The sequence below is a fragment of the Setaria italica genome, chromosome III, assembly GCF_000263155.2.
Source record: "Setaria italica strain Yugu1 chromosome III, Setaria_italica_v2.0, whole genome shotgun sequence".
Classification (NCBI taxonomy): Eukaryota; Viridiplantae; Streptophyta; class Magnoliopsida; order Poales; family Poaceae; genus Setaria; species Setaria italica.
This window is the reverse complement of record NC_028452.1, coordinates 46139960-46161652: the sequence shown is the minus strand read 5'-3', so window position 1 is coordinate 46161652 and position 21693 is coordinate 46139960. Positions and strand designations below refer to the sequence as shown.

The 21693-nt window shown below is 41.3% G+C and overlaps 1 protein-coding gene across 1 annotated transcript; it reads right to left on the bottom strand.

Annotated features, from left to right (window-relative positions):
- Window positions 1-1420: 1420 nt before the first annotated feature.
- LOC101780109 (GRF1-interacting factor 2) lies at window positions 1421-7214 on the bottom strand. Its single transcript, XM_004962900.3, has 4 exons — window positions 7031-7214; window positions 5649-5725; window positions 2210-2294; window positions 1421-2135 (listed from the first exon to the last, which is right to left on the bottom strand). The coding sequence occupies exons 1-4, from the start codon at window positions 7109-7111 to the stop codon at window positions 1818-1820; spliced, it is 561 nt and encodes a 186-aa protein (XP_004962957.1). The 5' UTR covers window positions 7112-7214; the 3' UTR covers window positions 1421-1817.
- Window positions 7215-21693: the final 14479 nt, after the last annotated feature.

Genomic DNA, 21693 nt, shown 5'->3' with positions numbered 1-21693 from the left:
CGTGAAACTTAATACTTACCGCGGCTATAGGGGGAATTAGGACTGATAATGCTTAGGATGATTAATTCTAACAAAAACATTAATCGTATCGGTATAACTGATATGCACTTCTGTGGTGTTGGGCTTGCTTTACTGTGTTGATCATATTTGATTAGATCTTGAGCTTATCCTACACAAAGACTAGGCTAAACATATATACAAGGTGAACGGAACTTTGAATGGTACGATTTTTTCAACCCCTACTATATATTCCTAAGTGTTATATATATGGATATATCTATCTTTGTTGATGATAGACTAGCCTTTTATATTCGCTGACTCTTGAAGTCTATGGTGCATTGCATACTAGCATTCAACCTGCTCTGCTTTTTTCTGTGCAGATTCGTCAGGCGCTCAACCTTGCTCTTTTTTAGCCTAGCATTACTCTTAGATTTAATACTTGCATCTTTGTCTGAAACGAGTTGTGCTCCAGTCTTTGATCTAAAGTTTTTTCTTTCCTTTACCTACCTAAATCTGTCCTTTTATTTTTACATAGTCACTTCTCTTGTATTCTACTATGGCAAATCTGTTTCTTCTATGAACTTATAACACATTTTTGGACTACTAAACGATCTCGAATGAAAAAGCTGTCAATTACAAAGTTTAAGATCTCATCAAGCTCTACAATTTTGATATAAAGTTTGTATTCATCCGAGATCGTATGCAAAAGTTTGTATTAAAAAAATACAGCCTTCAAACTTAATCATTCCCATCCTTACCTTTGTTTCTATTTACGGAGCCCAGCAACGGTTGCGCCATCATCGTCATCATACATCTTGACACCGCTTCCATCATAGGTCACCTTCTACCGCGGCAATGGGAAACAGCGGTAAGTGACTCAGAGCTGTGCCTACCCTCGCTTCCATCGGAACGCACAAGTTCCATGTGTGGATCCCATGTAATAAGCAGATGGCATCAAACCACCCACAAATATCTTCTACTACTATACTTGTAAAGAGAGGACTACTAGGAACAACACACCAACGTATTATGAAGTGAAGTCAACGTATTGTGAAGCGAAGCCAACATATTAGAAACAAGCTAATAATAACGTGAGAGCAAGTAAGAACCCATAGCAACGTACGAACATTTCTGCTAAGAACTCGTAGTAACGCACGGACATTTCTGCTAGTCCACCGCCGTAATGTCTTGATAATACATTATTTAGTATTATATAGATGCTAATATACATTTTGGAACACGGGAGTGCATACAAGTCCCAAGTATGTAGGCTTCCTAGTTGATATTCTGTTCAGTAATAATCGCTTCAGGCAGGCCTTAGAGAACAGAACAGGAAAATAATGACTCAATCAAGAGGCATGATTAAAGAAATGCAGGTAAATTTCAAACTCTAGGAAACTTTGAGACTCTAGATCACAGATTCACAGCACAAGGGGAACTCGGGCAGTTTCTGTTTTGCAGATCAACTTTCGTCTAACATAATTCGTAACTGAATTCAACTACCTGAAGAGATGAAAGTTTTATAACAACTCGTAACTGAACCCAGCTCCTGAAGACAATATTCTGGCAGATAGCTACCAGCCTACGACAGTACAGCGTGATAACAGCAAGCAAATAAGGGTCACAACAATCTACGTCTGTTCTACAGACTGACAACAGAGGGAAAACGTGACAACTACTGATCATCATCCATGCGAAGATCGCGGCCACTTATCATTGAAGGGCACAGGAATGATCCTCTCTTCGTTCATCGGTAGTATACATGCATATTTCGCGGCCTAGAACGCTAGCTCGTAAGTTTTGTAGGACTTCAAAGCCTAGTCGCTCCCACCATCATTATCTCCACCAGTGCTCCTGTGGCTCTCAGTTCCAGAAGGCTCCGAGGCGGCGCCACCAGCATCTAGCTTGCTCACTGCTGCTGGTGTCTGAGTTTGATGAACCTGCAGGCCCTGAGGCATGCCATTGACCATGCCAGGCCTCCCAACCATTTGGCCACTGAAATTTAGCAACTGGGCCTGCTGCTGCTGCAGTTGCTGCTCCTGCATCTGCTGTGGTGTCAAAGGTGTCCTCGGAGGGAACATAGGAACCTGTGACATGTATTGCCCTACCCCAGGTGATGCACCAGGTGGCGCCATCTGTTTGCAAAAATTGGCATGAGAGTAAAGAGCACAAAGGATATGTGCACAGCTAGGTCTGGTAAAAGACAAACCTGAGGGCGGCTTACAGCAGTCTGTGGCTGGGCATCTGCGATTGCAGCAAGATACAAGAGATTCTTCTGAAGCTGTGTTTGATACCTGAAAGTTTCGTGGAAAATAAATTTACTATTAAACAGCATCCATTTCAGTACAGTTGTAGTCATATTTACATAACAAGAAAGTGCTTGAGTGAGAACTTGTTAGATGCATTTACATACTAAATGTATATAACAGAAAGTAGATTAGAAAAACTCTCACACATGCTTTGCCACAGCTAATAAGATAACGCTACCAATGGCACAACTATTGCAAGATGAAAAGTAATTACCTCCAGGAAACTGAAAACAAAATTGCAATGTGATTAGACATTGTGCTAATAATTCTGTCTATATGGCATACATGATACAGGGAAGGCATGCATGCTAGTAGCAATGATGCCACATTAGAGATTGTACAAGATATGCTCACAGAAATATGGTAATTGGCAGTGCAAAACGCCTAGACAGTCAAAGAGGAGCAATACTGTATTAATAATTACATGAACTTGATTTATTCAAAATAATTACATGAACTTGATTTATTCAAAATAATTACATGAACTTGATTTATTCAAAATAATTACATGAACTTGATTTATTCAAAATAATTACATGAACTTGATTTATTCAAAATGTATGTGTTTGCAGATTAGATTTTAGTTACAGCAAACTGTGTGCATCGCTATTTTGCTGGCAGAATTACACATGCTGAAGACGATGTTAGTTAAAAGCACGTATGCAAAGGAAATAATCCTCTGCTTAACATAAATCATAGAATTTGCATTTATTCTATTGCAGTGTCCTTGTGTGACTATTTATTTGTGAAGGGTGATTTGGTGAGACTTCAATTTTATTTGTGAAGGCTGATTTGGAAAGTTGAAAATTATTGTGCAAACTACCAAAAAGAGATGTCAGAGATGGAAACATCATACGACCATGGAGGGTATATTATATATATATATATATATATATATATATATATATAGGTTCTCAATAGCAGCATTGCGTATGCTCTGCAGAATATGTGTGATGCTTTTAGTGTTTCAGCCAAGGGCTTGGTCTGGCTTTTTTTTTTCCGTAGAAAGCAAAAGAGATCCCCTTGGCATACCAGCTTAAATAAACATGGTCTTTATATATAGGTTTTGTGTCATGCCTCTTTGAGAACTTATGGTTCTCAGCAAGTCTACAACACAACTCTACTAACCACCAGCCAACAAAAGCTCACAAAAACAAGCACATAGATGACAAAGTTTAGACCACATCACATTAAGCAAAACATCAACCCACACCAGGAGGCAACCTAGGTACAAAAGAGTGCTGCTAGTAAGAAGTTGAATGTTTTTATGGTTTCAGTACATGCCTTGCTACTTTGGTACAGCTAAAACGAAATATTGTCATGTGGCAACCCATCTAGATGCGTTATGGAATGCATAATGAATGATATGCTGTATCACACAATAATACTCCATAGCACATATGTTCTGTCAATCATTCATATTAATAATATCTATAGAATATAACAAAGGCTTTACATTAAAAAAATCAAGATTTTCAAGTGTAAAATATAATGGGGCATTCGTTAGGATTTTTTCAGAAAAAGCAATACCACAAATTGATAAAATCATTCTTGTCAGGTAATATAACTGCATCATCTTGAGTTTATGACAACAGAATATTAGTCAATTATGCATCCTACAATCCTATATGGTCATATTACTCGTACTCCCTCCGTCCCAAATTGTAGGTTGTTTTGGCTTTTCTAGATTCATAGTTTTTGCTATGCATCTAGACATAGAGTATATCTAAGTGCATAGAAAAATCTATGAATCTTAAAAAGTCAAAACGACCTATAATTTGGGACAGAGGGAGTAGTATACAATAATAGCCTTCCTTTGCCAGCATACAAGTTCATGTTCTATATTTTTGGTCTCTTTGCATATATGGTAGTTGCTTTGAGAACATATTCGTGCAATGTAGAAAACTAGGATATTCTTATTTCTATTATTAGCAATGAACATGTGAAGAGCCTCGCTTCAAAAAAGGCGCAGGTAATAACTCATCTTTCACAAAAGAATGCCAAGAGGAGCGCTGACTGTTTTATTAATGAAAGCAGTGACATTATAGGGGATACATGGTGCTGCTAAAATTCATTATAATGAGCTTATAAGTTCTTTTATGTGTAATGATTTTTGTATAATCCTTGATGTAATCTCTCATGCAGGGGTAGCGGAGGGAAAAGTGGAACTGGAGACATTATCGTCCCCACCACATGGCTGGACCTACAACATTGTATTTGTGATCAGTGGATAGCACTGGTCAGAACTCATCTTCTACATCTAGAACAGGAAGGTGCGAGCTATGCTTTTTCTTCCAAGGTGTGTGCTATTTTTTTTTCTATTTGTAATCATGAGCAGTAAGTGTCTCCTACTTTTCATCGATAAGGATAGATACACCATAGGAGGGACATAGGGTATCCATGGTTTATTTCCCAACTGAGGCTAGCCAGCAAGAATTTCACAGCCTGGCTGAACAAGGAAAGGAAAGGGTGTGGATTTTGGTTCATTAGCTATGTCAGCTCCCCCATCCCCTTTGTCCCAGTCCCATACATCTAAATTCAGACAGATCCAACTCCAGGCAAATACAACAGCCATGCCAGGCACGTCACCAGAGGGGAAGGGGTCGATTCACATAGCCAGAATTCAATTCGAGCTACCAGCCTTTGATTTTCATGATTTCCATGGCCAGGCACCATCCGGGAGGGAAAGAAATTGATTTAGCAGGGGAGCTCAATCCGAATATGAAGGACCTGGTTCGTACCTTGAGTTGATCGATCCAGCAGGGAGGACATCGATTAGGAAGGGATCATAAATTCAGCATATTGTCAATTAGGCAGGAGGTTGTCTTAGATGGGACAGCACAAGCTAGCATACCCATTTCCCCAAAAGAAAAAGCTAGCATACCTTACCCATGTGGGAGAGCCAATTTGGCTTGCCCACATGCGCAACGAAATTCTTGTGGAATCATGCAAGGTTGCCAGACAGCTAGTTTTTGGCAACCAAAAAAGTAGCCAGCAAGGGTACCAAATAAAACAATAGTTGATATGAGATATTCCTGGCTAAAAATGTAACATACATCGCTGCAGTTTTGAGTTTTTAGTTGCTCATTTTCCATTACATGACATAACAAAGTTACAACATACGCTATTACTAGCCCGTTATCGTATAACATATTAGTAACAAGAAATGTTTAGAATCAACAGACATCAGAGAAAGGTAACAATAAAAAGAATGCATGCTTATAACATAGTTCAATTAACGCGAGGATAAGCAACTAAACAGGAAACATCATCGTTTAGTTCAATGAACGATCATATCAAATAGAAAAACAAGAGAGCAAGATTGAACAAGTTACATACTGGGCACATTCTGCCAACTTTCCCAGGTTCTGATTTTCCAATATAGCCAAAATAAGCTGCTTATTCTCATCCAGATACTGCAGAAAGAAACAGGATCAATAAGGAAGGCTGGAAATTTGCAACAGACCATACACAAAATCGTTAAAAGGGCCAGTTATTCCCGAAAAAGGATAACGCGTTAACTGTGACATTGCAATATGATAGACAAGGCAGTTCTGTGAGAACACATGGACACTGTAAACCATCAGAGTATATTTATGAAACAATTGAATCCCCAAATAATAAGAGAACAAGAAACATATAGCTTGATGGTAGGTGTAAAGTGTTAAAGATAAGTTGGGTTCAAGGGTATGACAATGTTCTTGAAGGACAAATGCTTGGTCCTGTGGGCTACATAAAGACAGGACCATTGCTATGGTGGTTGAAACAGATCAGGTCCAAATTTAACAACGCTGGCAGTTTTCCTTTTTTAACTGAAGCCCAATATGAAGACTGAAAATAAGAATGATAACCCTCAACCATGAGATTTCCGAAAAGGAAGTCATATTGGGACTTCCCAGAAATGAATTACTGCTAATTACAGGTGGAAGGTAGGTCAATCATAAACTCATATCTCTACTATTACTTATTAAACTTCAGTTAAACCTGTCAAAATAAAATTGGAACATATAATCCACAACACTGTCATTGATTCTCTACATGGAGCTGATGCACCATGGAATTTTCCATCATAACACCAAGAAATTATAATACCAATGTGTGGGAACTAAATGCTTAAGAAAGGCAAATATGAGGTCAACGCCGTAGAGCACATATGGAAAACAAAGTCAGGTTCTGTTGGAAGCAATATGACATGAGGCTGTGCTCGAAGTAAGGATGCAAATCCCATTATTATCAAAATAATGCTATATTCAGAAGTTGCCAATCCCTGCTTTAATAATAGCTCCTATTATGAGATCAGCTCCTATTATGAGAACAGACCCATGGTCCACTTCTTTCTGTGGTAAACCTAGGTTAGCCGCAAGCATAATAAGGCAAATATATTATGAACCAAACATCTGGATTCATGTTCGACCGCAAGATCATAACACTAATACCCAATCGGTTAAAAGAAGTCAGCCTGCTTCAGACAAGCCAGTCAAATCCACCAATAAATCTTCCTTTTAAAAAAAAACAGCGTCTTTCCTAATCCACCAATCCAAATCACCATTAATCGATCCGAGCGCATACAGAACTAAACCCATCCGATTAAGGCCCCCAAAAGCATCCAATCTTTGACCCGAAAATGCTCCCCAAGAAACCCCGACACGAAGAGGGCGCGCGAACGAACCCGCACACCAAGAAACGGGTATTGGGGGGAAAGGGGTGGCGAAAGGAGGCACCTTTTGGATCTGCTCGGTGGTGATTCCGGCGGCCGGGGTCATCGCCGGCGGCTGCGGCTGCATGGGCATCGGTTGCTGCATCCCCTTCCCCCTTCGGCTGGCTGGCCGCTGGCTTTGGGCTCTTGGGGTGGGGTTTGGGTTTTTCGGGGGGTTTGGTCAATTTGGGGTTGGGGGCGGCCCGGGCTGGGGAGTAGAGTCAAACCGCAAAACAGACCACCGAGCCACGGATGAGATTTGTGGCCGCTGGAATCGCCGCTGCTCCCCTAATCACACAAATGAGGAACCTGACCATGTTAGCGCTGGGCATAATTGACCAACAAGAACCGATTTAACCGATAACCCAAAAACATCGGTCATTAGTTCGGCTCCAGAGTCGTTTCATACAATGCTGCGTAGGATTTTTGATGATGTGAAGGAGAAAGAAAGAGGCTGTTGTCATCCATGCCGGGATTCAGCCTCCAATGCGGCAACAGCACGCCGACTTCGCTGTCGATCATCTCGGCGACACGACGTGAGTCACTCGTGGTCCGTGATGCCCAGCTTCATCACCATCTCCGTGGCCATGCTCGACGTTGTGTCCGCATCGTTGTCGAAGGGGAAGTATATGGATAAGCAACAAAGCAATTGTGGGAACCTAGGATGAGTTCATTTATGCCTTCCTATCGGCTCAACTCCAGCACTAGTGACCAATCGGTTGATGAGTTGATTTATTGTAGTGCAAGGCAACACTAATTTATAAAGGTCACCAACTCCTTCATGGCCAAAAGCGTGTAGAGCACCCCAGCAGAATCTTATCAATTAAAGGAAACTACTCAGCTGTCCCCCAAGGCCCCAACTGCCATTGGCTGAGCCAAACAACAATTAGGTCCTGTTTGGTTAACCCTCCTAAAATTTTTAGGAGCTAAAATCTGGATAGAATATGACTAAAGAACCAAACACCACCTCCTAAAAGCTTCTAAAAATTTTAGGAGGGGCCAAAAGTTTTAGGAGGTGAACCCCCTCCTAAAAGCTCCTAGAGTCCATCTGGACTCCCACTGCCCCTCCCGACTGCACGCTTTCCAACCCCGCGGCGGAGCACGGGTGGCAGGGAGTGGCGGGGGAACGGGGCCGCCGATCGTGCTCCGCCACCGGAGCTCCCTCGCGACATGGCTGCCGGCGCCCGTGCTCCACCGCCGGATCCGCCGGCCCCGCCGCCGCCCGTGCCCCACCGCCACTGAACTGCATCTTCCTGATGAACAACGGGGGTCGCCAGAGATCAACGCCGTCGTCGGCGAGGTGTGGTCCCGGCGTGGTCATCGACACCGAGCTTGAGGAGGGGGAGGCCTGCGGCGACGACAACACCGAGCTCGAGGAGGAGGAGGAGGCCTACGGCGGCACCGAGCTCGGGGCCGAGGCGGAGGCACCCTCCTCCTTGGCTCGCCGGATCAACGGGGGGTAGAGGGGGAGACGCGCTCTGGCGCTAGATCCCTGCCACCCCCATCCCCGCCGCCGCGGATCTGAGAGCCACGGATCACGACAGTGCTCCTTCTCACCCTCCGCGCTGCCAGCCGCCGCGGGGCCGGCCGCGGTGGTCCTTCCTCTACCTCGTCGTCCCTCTCCCACGGGAGGACCGCATCGTCGGTGCTAGGAATGGGTGGGGCGGCCCGCTTGCCGCCAAAGGAGGAAGGGGAGGCGGCCAAGGCGGCGACGGAGGCGGCGGCGTGGGGTAAGCAGAGGAAGTGGTGGGGGAGGAGGCAGTGGAGATGGCGCCGGGAGGTGGACTCGTCAAGTGGTAGAAGGAGGGGTAAAGAAGTCTTTTTGGCAGTGTATTTATCGCTTTTAGTCAATTTTAGGAGGTGGAACCAAACATATTTTTAGGAGGTTCTAGCAGCCTTCTGAAAGCTCCTAAAACTTTCAGGAGATGGGAACCAAACAAGCTCTTAGCCTCTGCACTTGAGCAACTCTCCTCTGAAATCCATCCTTTCGTGTCTCATAAAAGCGATTCTCCTGATTTCCTCTTATCTGGCCGATGCTTCTCCACACCAGGCTTCATCCGAATCGGCTTTCAGCGTTAATGTTATACTTTGATATGCCCCCATGCTGCAGCTTGATTGCCTTTAGATTTTATGAATGGGTCCCACTGGACGTGCCAAGAGCGTGTTGACGCAAAATATGGAATGTAGGCTTCTGCGTTGAACAACACGGAGGACCTGGGAGATCTGCTTAACTCCAGTGCAGGCTCCAAATCGGCTCACGAGTGGTGCAAGGCGTGCCAATCAATTTGACATGAAAATTGACAAGGTAAATATTAAATTCCTGAGTCGATCGGCGGCGAAGCCTTTCGAACTCATGGGTAGATGTTCTTAGAATAAACACCACGATAGAGAGATATTCAATATAGTCATGTGGTATAAATAAAAAAGTATTAATGGCATGTGTCATCGGCTATATGAGCCAACGGGTTAATATAAAGTATTGTAAAATAATAGCCATGAGAGGAGCCCTTGCTAACCATACGCACATCAAATAGATTAACAGATCTAGTCAATATCTTGATAAGTGTAATTGAACTTAGACAAGGTAACATAAATGAGAGGGCATTGACATCAATCTATTAATCTAAAAGATTAGAACATAGCAGTAAGGACCTCTTGCCTATCGCTTACGAACTAATTAGGCTAACAAAATCGAATCAATGTTATGACCATGTAATTGAACTTAGACATGGTAACACGGTGAGAGTGCATTAATTTCGGCCCATTAACCTAATCAGACAAGCTCACGGCAACAAAGCCTCATATGCACCCCTATCGGGTTAATGACATCGTCATGCTTCCCTGAGATCTGGATGATACCCAGCCGATGCATCGGTTCTCGACAGTAACGTACTGACATCAATGGCTTGACGGTTAGCAATACGAGGGGCAGGAGTAAAGATCTATCGAACCTAGCATATATAAAGCAATAAAAGCATGCAAGATCTACCAACCGATACAATCAGATAACTGTGAACATTTAAACAGGACAAGGGAGCTGATGAAAACAACCTAACCAGATCTAAACCGTTCGATAATTGTGAGAGCTTGATAAAACTAAGAGATCGATACGATGCAACTTAATAAAACCAAACAACTCGATAACTGTGAGCAACCGTCGAAGACAAGCAAAATATTGGACAAAGCCTAGAAAGTTCTACCTGCAATAAGATAATTTGATAACTAGCCACACAAACCGAATATCAAAATATAAGACTTAACTTAGAAAGTTAGAGGTCGTAATGATCGGGTGACGGTACTTACAAGCTCGCCTAAGATCAAAGCCAATACAGCTGTGCGCGCAGGAAGGAACTCGTCGAAATTACTCTACTCTTACTCCTAGGATTTTGACGGCATGGCATCGAAAGGTTGTATTGATTGATTGATAGATAATCCTTTACAATGGCTAGGGGTTACATATTTATACCGTGGATTAATGACTCCTAATCAGCTAGGATAATGACTCGTACAAGACTTCCCTAAAAGGAAATATTAAGATACATGCATTCTAATTTTCCTTATGTAGAATCCTTGCTAATAAAGCTTTCTCCGGCCTTCGCATGCGAGTACTGCCCTTTCCATCTTAATTAATCAATCCAGCCATCGTCCTTTCTTTAATTACCTTGCATGCAGTCTAACATCTGTACGCATGCAAATAATCCTCATGACGCACGCAGCACCCGTCTCCGCATGTATCCATGCAACTCCGTACGTCTACTTGCAGGCCTCCGTACGTCATACAAACAAAATCATTGGCTTGGTTCCTCTTGTTGCCTGTGACTCCCGCAGACGTATGCTAGTGGCTGATTATCTTCCCTTACTTCAGATTACCTTATTTTGCTGGCCAACATATGCCCCCAATTCGGAGTACGAATGTTATGCTTCGAACTTTTGTAAGTCCAACGGTCTGAATCTTCTAGCCGATACAATCTGTTTTATTACTCTATGGGCTCGATACTTTGACTTTTCTGTTGTTGCTTGATGTTTCTTCGAGCTTCTACTCAAGTAAATCCAATCACTATTGGCTTGTTATCCTTTCTCATTTTACTTTGACGTCGGTGACTATGTGGAAAGATAATAAGAAGCCTCTATAAACATATCAATCTTCCAGCCCATATACTGTTTTGTTACACCAACGTGACTCACTGCCGCTTTAAGGTTGTACACCACACTACTTGCCATCCAAGCACCACTGATTTCTATGCCACAACTCCAACCGTGTGTCAAGCAATAGCAAGTATGCAAGCAGCTGCTGGCACCGTCATCCGCACTTGCGTGAAATAAATACCAAAGCTGCTGCCTTTTGTTCCTTCCTCATCCACATAAGGGTGGAGTGGAATGTCGACTAAGTTCATGAATCAAACCAACTTTACTTCTCCTGCTCAAATAGCTTGGGTTTTTTAAGGATTTTTAAACCAAAATATAACCGTGCTCCTCAAATAATTCTCTCAGATCGCTCAATATGTATGGTTCTTTACCAATGCATTGGGCTACCTCTTTTCCCCCTATTTCTAATAAGGTTTTTTTTGAGCTCAGGACAGGGGATGAAAAATAAGCAGACTTGTATTGCATATTTCGCAAAATCAAAAACCGGAACCAAGGAAAGAAACAAGTCATACAATCAAATCAAGATGTGCATTTGTGTGGAATTTCTTGGTGGAATTTATTTGAATTCCTTTTTTGCATAACTCTCTCTTTTACTTTCCTTTTGGGATATGGGCTACCTTTCTTTTTTTTTCTTCTCTTTCTTTTTTTTTATGCTTTTGAGCATTGATATCTTTTCTTTTTCTTTTTTCTTTTTTCTTTTTGCATAGCCCATACCCTTTTGCATAATGAATATAAAGAGTCATGTTAAAGGAATGGAATATTTTTGTGTGGATGGAAGGCATGTTTTTACGTAACTTCCAGTGTAGAAGTTAGCATGAGTATATGTGGGGTGTACATGACCTTGATCATGAAAGCATGACTAGAACTTTTCAAGGGTCACAAACAGTTTGACAGAGCTCAATGCAAAAATAAGTAGCATATGAATAAGGTTTTCAAAGATATCAACGTATGGCTTTGGTAGGAATTCATCAATATCATTGAGGAGCTAAGCTATTTTTATTTTTGCAAGATAAAATTCCCAAGTATTTTGCAGGAAGAAGTAAGGTTTCTTTCATCATACCATATCTCCTAATAGATTAGCCGACGCCATGCACTATCCATCAAGCCTCATTTGACGAACCATATGTCTCTTTGCCTTTATCAGCTTGCTTGATGCACCACTCTTGGTTTTGCCCCAAAGCGCAGAATTATTCCTGAAATTATCATTCACTGGTTTCTAAGTTAATTTTTTACGCAAATAATGTTATTATCATCCACTATTTCATATGCCTTTTGTTGCGGATGAAGGTAATTTTTTTGCTAGTAACATCAGATTTTGTTGCGGATGTTTCATTTCACAAAATCTGCAAATAGTACTGTCAGCTTGCTCAAGTTAACATGCACGTAGTTGTAGGAAACATATGCTTTGATGTTTAAATCCGAATAGAGTTGTTTCTGTATTAGTATTAATAGTATTCAAGCATGATACAGATATTTGACACAATAAAAACAACTAGATGCAATGTACTATTTTATTCCACATAAAACCTCCAGAACTTTCTTAGTTAGAGTTCCTACATTGAGCTTGTCTGCTTCATTTATTACATCCGAAATTTGCATGTCTGGACTCAAGAGAAGTAATTTTTCCCCTTTCCCCATCCATCTGTAGATCCAAGTTGACCAACCATATATATAGCAAGTTATTCCACCACGTCGTATCTCTAAGGATTTCATTGTTCTGAACATTTGCATTGTGATTAACAGGATCTAATTGCCGTGGCACCATGGAGGTTTTGGCGTGTATCTCGTGTTGGAGAAATAGGTGACTAATTTATCTCAAGTGCAAAAGGGAGAAGAGAACTTGTATCCTCATTTGGTTATGATGCAGAACAAAGTTTGTGTTGAACAAAGCATCAGTAGTGTGTCAGTTTTCAGTTTTCATTATAATTGTTAGTTATGTCATACCTTCTTAAAGAGAGAATGTATGCTAATGCTACTATATATGTTCTCAAAGTTGAGTTAACTTACCTGCTCCAGTTAAAAGTTTTGTTTCTAATTATTTCTTTTGTGAGCATGCTCCTACTAAACCAACCAATAGAATTGAAGTAACACGTACAAGGTACCATTGCAATACAATGGCCTATTAAATTCACATTAGCTGGTGAAGAATGCCATAGCCAACACAACCATTTTAGGTCGGAGTGATAGCGAAGCCTAAATGTGTATTAAGACACTATACTTCTCATTTGCAATTCATATTTTATTGGCTTCTTTCTTGGATATTGTTTGAAGCAATATTTCATCCCAGAAAGAGTTAAATAGCTTTATAAGTTCCATGTTCCAACCATAATTTTTTCTTTAGTATATGTGAACAAAATACCATGTGTCTTGCTGAAAAAATAAATATAATACCATGTCATATCTCTTGATTTATCATACATCGTCTTTGGGTGAATTCCAATAAGATATGAATATATAGATGTCGCTGACCATGTATTAGATTTCACATTTTCTTTTTGGAGTGGAAGTTGGACACAGATCATGTCAGATATAAATACAAATGTGGATTGCCTCAGTTATGAATACAAATAAATGCGTATCAAATATGACACAAGTCAGGTTCGAACAATTTTAGTCACGAATATTTCTTTAAATATTGAACAAAAATCAACAACCACATGATCACACTTGTACCATTTATTAAAACATTCCATAGGTCCACAGTTCAACTATATCATGGTGAAAAGAAGCATAAGCATAGAGTGCTTAAACAAGTAAAATAGCAATAATACACCCTGAGCTGCATTAAAACAAGCACAGCTAAATATAGTCATTGTCTTATGAATACTTAAGTACATGATATTCTAGTACAAAACATAAAAAAATTGTAGATAGTCAGACAAAGGTATAGCAATCGACTAATCAGTCAAAAATAACTAAAAATTTTAAAAATTATGTTAATCTCAAAGATTAATTAAGAACTTGTGCTTAAGTGTTAGTCAAACAACTCATTTTTTCTCATATTCGAAACTTTTCAAAAATAAGGTTGCATTAACTTGATCATTTTGTTTTTAGATTTATTGTAAATTTATTAGAATATTTTAGTGAAGTTATAGCTTGAACTTAGTTTGTAATTCATGCTTACAATACTTTAAATAATATGCAGATCTACCTTAGTTACTCATTAGGGCTGAAATTCATGTTGGGCATGTAGGCCTCACCTGTAACAGATTTGCAATTCTACTATTCCAAAGTCGATTTTATAGCACATGAAAATTGTATAAAAAATGTTACATTACCATTGATTCCTGCAAATAACGTCTGCTACAAGATGAGAAAATATTGGGACAAGGATGTTTAGTAAAATGGATTGGTTTTTTAATATAGTTGTAGGCTCTTTTATGAATGGGCCATCCATTCACAGTTTTTTTTTCTTATAATTCTCTACCTTGCAACATGCTTCACCCTTCTCACTTCATTTATTACCTCCCATTTTGTCACAATTCCCTCTGCATGATTCACCCTTGTTGCATTCTTCACCACCCTTGTCTCATAATGATCTGAATGACCAACACATCTGGAGGGCCTCTCACTGCAAACCATGAAATGGAGGAAGCGATGATACCTTAGGTCGAGCCAGAGGCAAATCTCAACGAGTAGAATGACATGAATATGGAGGATATTGATGCCTCTTGTGCACATGTTTTGTAAATGCGAGTGAGTGGTGACATTGTAGCTTTTCCCTTAGTATTCTCTAAAGTTTTATTGAGTTAAAGGATCAGAACCAAACTCACTAAGATTTTCTATATAACTAAATGAATCTAATCCTACCATATAAAGCATAAGTTGCATATAACACTAAATTCAACATAAGATAAACATTGTGGGCATGAATAGAACACAACCACGTAAATACAAGAGAGAACATAAGAACCAAATGCCTTCTCATTATATTTCTAGCCTATGAGGAAGTACATGCATCATCCAAAGCATCTTTAAACTACCTTACTCCCTGATTACTTAATACTCTACTAGACCCAAATCCTATCACTATATAGTTGTCCTGTGCAAGAGGTTCCAATGTCACGACCACATAGGCTCACTAGAGATATCATTATGCGTGTCTTGTTGTCATGAAGGATCGACGAGCTAGATCTAATCTCCATGATTACATAAGAAAACTATGCATGAAATTAGAATGGGCACATCCATGACAATAGAAAGCATAAAAGGAGGTAAAGAATCGCTAACAATTTTGAAAGATATGATGACAGTGACTAAAGCAATAATATATTAGATCATCATGTCTGAGTACATACCACAGTGATCTCCTACTTGGCTCTTGATTTCCACCATGGCTTAGTCACACTTGGAGGCCATGATGGCTCGGGTCTTGTCTAAGCCATCTCCTTGACACAAATGTGAAGCCTTGCGGCAACCCTCTGCTTCCTATGGTATGTTGGTCCCTTTGTTTTTTTTTCAATTTCTAGTAGCATGATCTGTGGTTGTAGCCGAGGGGATCATATATATAGTCTCCAAAAGTAATGGATACTAGGCTGATTGTCCCAAGGGTTTTGGGGGTCTTACTAACCTCAAATGCCTAAGGCTTCTATACATAAGTTGTAGGACTTTTTAAGTTGACAAATATAGACATCACATTCACCCTAGTTGGAGTTCATACGTGGGAGATATGGCCTATGCAGGATCTCCCGCTACTATAGAACTTTGACATTCCAATCTTGAGCTTCCCTTGAATTAGACTTGCCGAAACACTAAACCCTTCATCCCCAAGCTTCCAAGAATCAAAGTTCATCCAATATGGATGTGTCTTGGTGCAGAAGTAGACTAGGCCCATCAGCCCACCACATTTTGGTCTCTAATGGTGCTCCTCTTCCTCATGTAGACTCCATGCATTGTCCAAAGTCTGTACCCAAATTAAGTTGAAAAGGGAACTATTTATGTCATATTTCTAATGATTTTCCAACAGGGTACTTGATTCCAATGAAACGGGTACTTGATTACATGTCATTAATGAGCACCGACAATCTTCTCATGCTTTAAGCTTGCTTGTCCTCGATCAAGTATAGGATACTTACTTAATAGGAAATTAATGTTTCTCTTCAATGTCATTGGTTCACTCAGTTATATGTAATAAAACATATTGATCTCTCAGTTGTTTACCACTAAGTTAAGTTCAATTGTGACTAACTACTTTTTCACCGTGGCCGAATGACTAGAAATAAAAAAGGGCACAATTAAAATAAACTAATGCTCTCAAACTAAGTGAACTCCGTACCCTTATATTGTTTAATCATGATTTTTTTTCAAAAAGTTACTAATCCAACATAGAAGAATCTCGTGCAACAATTCATGAAAAAACTTATAAAGTTATTCAAGCATATACTAAGATTATTTTCAACCTAATCTACTCATAAACAAAAGTGGAAGGCTTATGTGAAGTTTGGAATGTAAAACCAATTGTTGCAAAACATTGTATCTAAACTATTGTCGAACTAAGAGATAGCTTTTGGAATTACTGATATTTGTAAAAAAAAAGGGTCATGAAAAATAAACATCGGAGAGGGAGGTGTTAATAGCATGCACATGTAAAAAAATTGGTTACGAGACAATTTTAGTAGTTATTTAGGTCATGTACTCTGTTTGTTCCAAAATGTACAGGTTAATTAAGTTTTGTCTTAAGTTAAAATTTATAAATTTAACTGGGTTTCTAAAAAACATTCTCTTAGGAGTGAATTCCAATAAAATATTTAAAGATCCTCTTAGGGGTGAATTCCAATAAAATATTTAAAGATTCTCTTAAGTGAATTCCAATAACGGTACCTAGTCATATCACGCCTTATAAATGGGAATTGAGGGAGTATGTTGGGTTTTTTTACTTTTTTTAATAAATTTGGTTAAAGTTTAAAAAGTTTAATTCATGGTAAAACTAAAATGGCCTAGATTTGGAAAGGGAAGTAACTTTCATAATTATAATTCTAACGTTGTAAATATGTGGAGCCAATATTCCTTTTCTCTTTAAAAAGCCATGGTGGATTTTTTATCTTCTATCATTAAATAATACTTCCTCCATTTCAAATTGTGTATTGTTTTGGCTTTTCTACATTGATAGATATTGCTTTGTATCTAGGCATAATGTATATTTAGATGCATAGCAAAAATTATGCATCCGGAAGAGCCAAAACAACATGTAAACTTGAAACGAAGGGAGTATAAAAATGTACATAAACACCCCCGGTAAACCATTTCAGGTTGCCCCCTCAGAAGTCATCTTGTTACAAATACCCACCACCTCCTTAATCTTTTTGCAAATACCCACCTAGTGTGCGCAAACAGAACCGATTTAATATGTTTTTAAAAAAAATAGCGAGCTGCCAATGTGATCTTTACCGAAATTAGATACTTCTAGAGTATAATCTGGACTTTTTTTTTTGAGATTTCAAAAAGGAAATGCTAGTGAGAGACTAATGTCACACTGAGTTTCACTATTTGTACAAGAATAATTAAACAAAAATAGTAAATGAAAAGCATTTGGAAAAGTTTGACTATGCTACCGCGGCTTGTAGTGGCTCTATCTTGGCGAAAACTCGAGTAGCTTCAATTAAATTTGCGCACACTAGCTGGCTATTTGCAACAAAATTAAGTAGGTGGCTTATGAGGCAATGTCAAACTTTGAACATAGGGCCATGTTTAGTTGCCCAAGTTGGGACCTCCCAACTTGGGAGTTACTGTGCAGCCGAAATTTGGCCCTCAGCCAAATTCTGGAGGTCCAAAATTGGTTGTCCCTAAACTTTGCAATACACTGTTTCATCATTATACCATGCACTATTTCATCATTATACCAGCAATTCACATGCATGTTGTCCTCCAAAAAATGCACTGAACCAGGCCAAATGACAACACAATTCATTGCTATTTCAACAACAAAACTTCAAGGAAAATATTCTCAAGTGCACCACAAATTATTACAGATTCACAACACCGAAAATTGTTACACCTAATCACAAAGTACATAAACAATTACATGTCCTCAAACACAAATTATTCAAGACCTAGCAAACAAATGTTCAGCAAGCATGTCTCGGAATGCATTCATGCTTGCCATGTCCGCACTCTCCGGTGCAGGCACTGTTTCCGGCTGATCCTGAGTGCCTTCAACAGGCACATAGTTAATGTTGCTGTCCACTATACCAAAGTGACTATCAAAGTCACCATTAATCCTAATGAAGTTGTGCAACGCCATGCATGCACATATAATCCGTGTTTGTGTTTCTGGTGGATAGGCCGGGATGTCCAACAATATGCGCCACTTCATTTTCAACACTCCAAACGCCCTTTGGATCACATTTCTAAGAGATGAATGTGCAAAGTTGAATATCTCCTTCATACCTTGTGGTTCGGGCGCGTTTTGAAAGTCTTGGATGTGATACTTGGTCTGCCGGTAAGGAGCCAGGAAGCCGGTGCGGTTTGCATACCCCGAGTCCACCAGGTAGTATTTCTCTACACCAGCAGTAAGTACCTGTAAGTTTACAATGGTTGCATTAGAAAACACTAATGACCTACAAACAGTTGTGTGTACCTCTAGGTGGCTTTGGGAACTTGTCACTGTAAGTTGTCATTGCATCGTCAAACACCCTCATGTCATGCACTGAACCAGGCCACTTAGCAAGCACAAAAGTGAAGATCATATCCAAGTCACAAGCGGCCATGACATTCTGGGTTGTCTTGCCCTTCCTACACATGTGCTGCATAAACTTTGCACTTGGCACAACAACAGGAATGTGAGTGCCATCTATTGCTCCTATGCAACCCTTGAATTCAGGGTAGAACCGATTATTTTGTAGCCTAGGATGCATTGTTCTAAACTCTGGGTCCCTAGGTATAATGATGTCGGCGGATAGGTCTACCATACAATTGAGGACTTTGTAGAATAGGCTATGCACAGTGGCTAGTGATCTCTCAAATTTGTCCTCTGCTTGCCTAACAGATTGTGGTGCCCCACATATCCAAAGGAACATTCCTAGAGCCTCAATAGTGCTAGATTTATTTGATGCTGTCAGTCCATACACAGATGTCAACAAGTCATGCAGCCTATAAAACATGTGTGGGGTCATCCTAAACATGGTGCAGCAGGATGATTCATTGGCAAGCTTGTTAACTACCCATTGCTCCCCAGTCAATGGTGGATTCCTAAACGGTCCTCTATTGCAATACTTGTCCATATGAATAGCATATCCATATGTACCATAGATAAATGGTGCTTCATCATCGTCTTCTACCACCAATGTCCAGAATAGTTCCCACCACTCGTCCAGCAACTTCTCCTCGTCGTCCTGGTCCTCGTCATCCTCCTGGTTCTCCTCGTCCTCCTCGTCCACTGAAGCTTCAACTTGGGCACCAAAATGAGCATCAACATCCTGCGCATTCCAAAAAAACACAGCAACAGTTAGTAGAATTCAATTGGTAGCCACAGTACTAAATGCTGCTACCTTCAGTGAAACATCACGTGTTCGAAGACAGAGGCAATAACTTTAACAAATAATAACCAAACTGCTCTAAATTGAACAACCATGCTGTTAATATAGCACTTGCCAACATAGTTCATCATATGTTCATCATCACAACATAAACAATACCAACACAACTTAATTCAACTACAAGTCATGACAAGCACACAAAAGACATGACAAGCACACACAAAAGACATAGGGTCTGGTTTTACACCGTAGAGGCATATTGCTTGATCATTGACAGCCTTGCTTCAACAGGTGTGCACAGGAAGATATTGCGTAGGTCATCATGCATGAAGATCTTGACGACACCATTCCAGAGTTGTCCTTCCATCAGGTGCACTCCAAGCTCTATCGCTGAATCTGTAACTAGTTTCTGTTCTTGTTTCCTAGCATCCCGTCGCTGCTTCTTCTTGTCCTTCAGATCTTCAACCTCCTTCATCTTATCCTCTAAGGCCCTTTGGATCACTGATGTCCTATGATCGTAACTGGAGTTGAACCTTGTCATGTTGATGTTCATGTTCCGAACAGCACCACCCTTGTTCTTCTTGCTAGGGCTTGTAGCTGTGCTGCGGATGCTGCTGGAGCTCCTCTTGCTCCCACTGCTGACTGGGGTCGCACAGCTCCGAGGGGTGCCACAGTCAGCATCAGCATCATCTTCTTCGCCGCTGCTGATGAAGTTGATCTGCCGGCTGACCCCAGGAACAAAGGAGGTATCTCTAGTCACTGCTACTCCACAGAACATGCGGTCCAGTTCATCAATGTATTCTGGCCATCCATCCTTCAGATCATACCAGTCAGCGTGCCCCTGCATTGCAAATAACAACACACAGACATTCAGTAGCTAGGACAGAAAGGAAACGAGTACATATGAGGTGTTCACATATCACTAACCTTGCAATTGGTCTGCCACCACTTATCACTAGCAATCACAGAGCCATCTTCTTTGTGCCCCAAGCCTGTGCACTTTGTCCGCAGATTTTGGATGAACTGCCAAAGCAACTTCAACTGCCTGTACTTGTAACCAAACTGCTCACTATTCCGGAACTTGCCAGTCGCTGCTAGGAACTTTTCCTGAACATCTTTCCAGCCCCACTTGCTCATGTTGCCATTCTTGCAGTTACCCAACTCAATTTGCTGGCAGTAAAGCTCACAAAACACCTGGGTATCCTCTTTGGTCCACTTGGCTCTGCTTGGCTCATTCTGTGCATAATGTAATTGAACAAGCAATGCATGAACTCCTATTGACAGTAACCATGACTAAGCAATACATTTCATGCACACCAGGGAAAAATGTACGCGTACCCACATATCCAGATCATGGAAGTAAAGAGAGGGAGTGGGAACAAGTACCGGATTGTTGTCGGTGTCCTGTGCTTGAGCTACGCCACGACGCCGGGAACCGCGGACCCTGGCCATAGGACGCTGCTGACGAGGCAAGGGAGCCGCGACCTAGCCACCGCTGCCGGAAGGCTCTCGGCCAGGAGGGCCGCCCCGGCTGCTGGCGCCTCCTCCCACTTGGTCATCGGAGCGAAGGATCCCTTCGTAGTCGTTGATGTGCGGCCAACCGGAGGTTGCATTGAGGTTGAGGCCGGACATACCCAGCTGGCTTGGGTGGGCAAGGTGGACGACGAGCTCTGATGCGGCGCGGAGGTGAAGGGGTTCTACGCACCGGTTCCTGAGCCCGGCGGCGCCAGGGAGAACAAGTTCCTCGTGCGGTGGCCGGCGTCGTAGACGGGGACGTTGCCGAAGTCCAACCCCGAAGAGCCATCTCCGTATCCGTCGGCGTTGAAGGCCGCGGGGTTGCCGGATCCGCCGACGGTGAAGCCCGCGGGGAGTCTGGATCCGCCGGCGTTGAACTCCGCGCCGTCCCCTTCATCGTTGAAGTCGTCCATCACCGCCGGACGGGGGTCAACCAACGGGTGCACCCCGTTACCCGAACCACCGTGGCAGCCGGACCGGAGTAGGGTCCCTGGATTCTGGGTGGTGGAAAAGGTCGATTTGGAGCGGGAGGTCGACGAATAGGGAGCCGGGG

What these genes read in the sequence shown, in the direction of transcription:
- LOC101780109 (XM_004962900.3), bottom strand. Translation starts at nt 7,111, where the DNA reads ATGCAGCAACCGATGCCCATGCAGCCGCAGCCGCCGGCGATGACCCCG. An exon ending in CCACCGAGCAGATCCAAAAG is followed by an intron (nt 5,726 to 7,030) that starts GTGCCTCCTTTC and finishes TTCTTTCTGCAG; the next exon opens with TATCTGGATGAGAATAAGCA. An exon ending in AAGTTGGCAGAATGTGCCCA is followed by an intron (nt 2,295 to 5,648) that starts GTATGTAACTTG and finishes CGAAACTTTCAG; the next exon opens with GTATCAAACACAGCTTCAGA.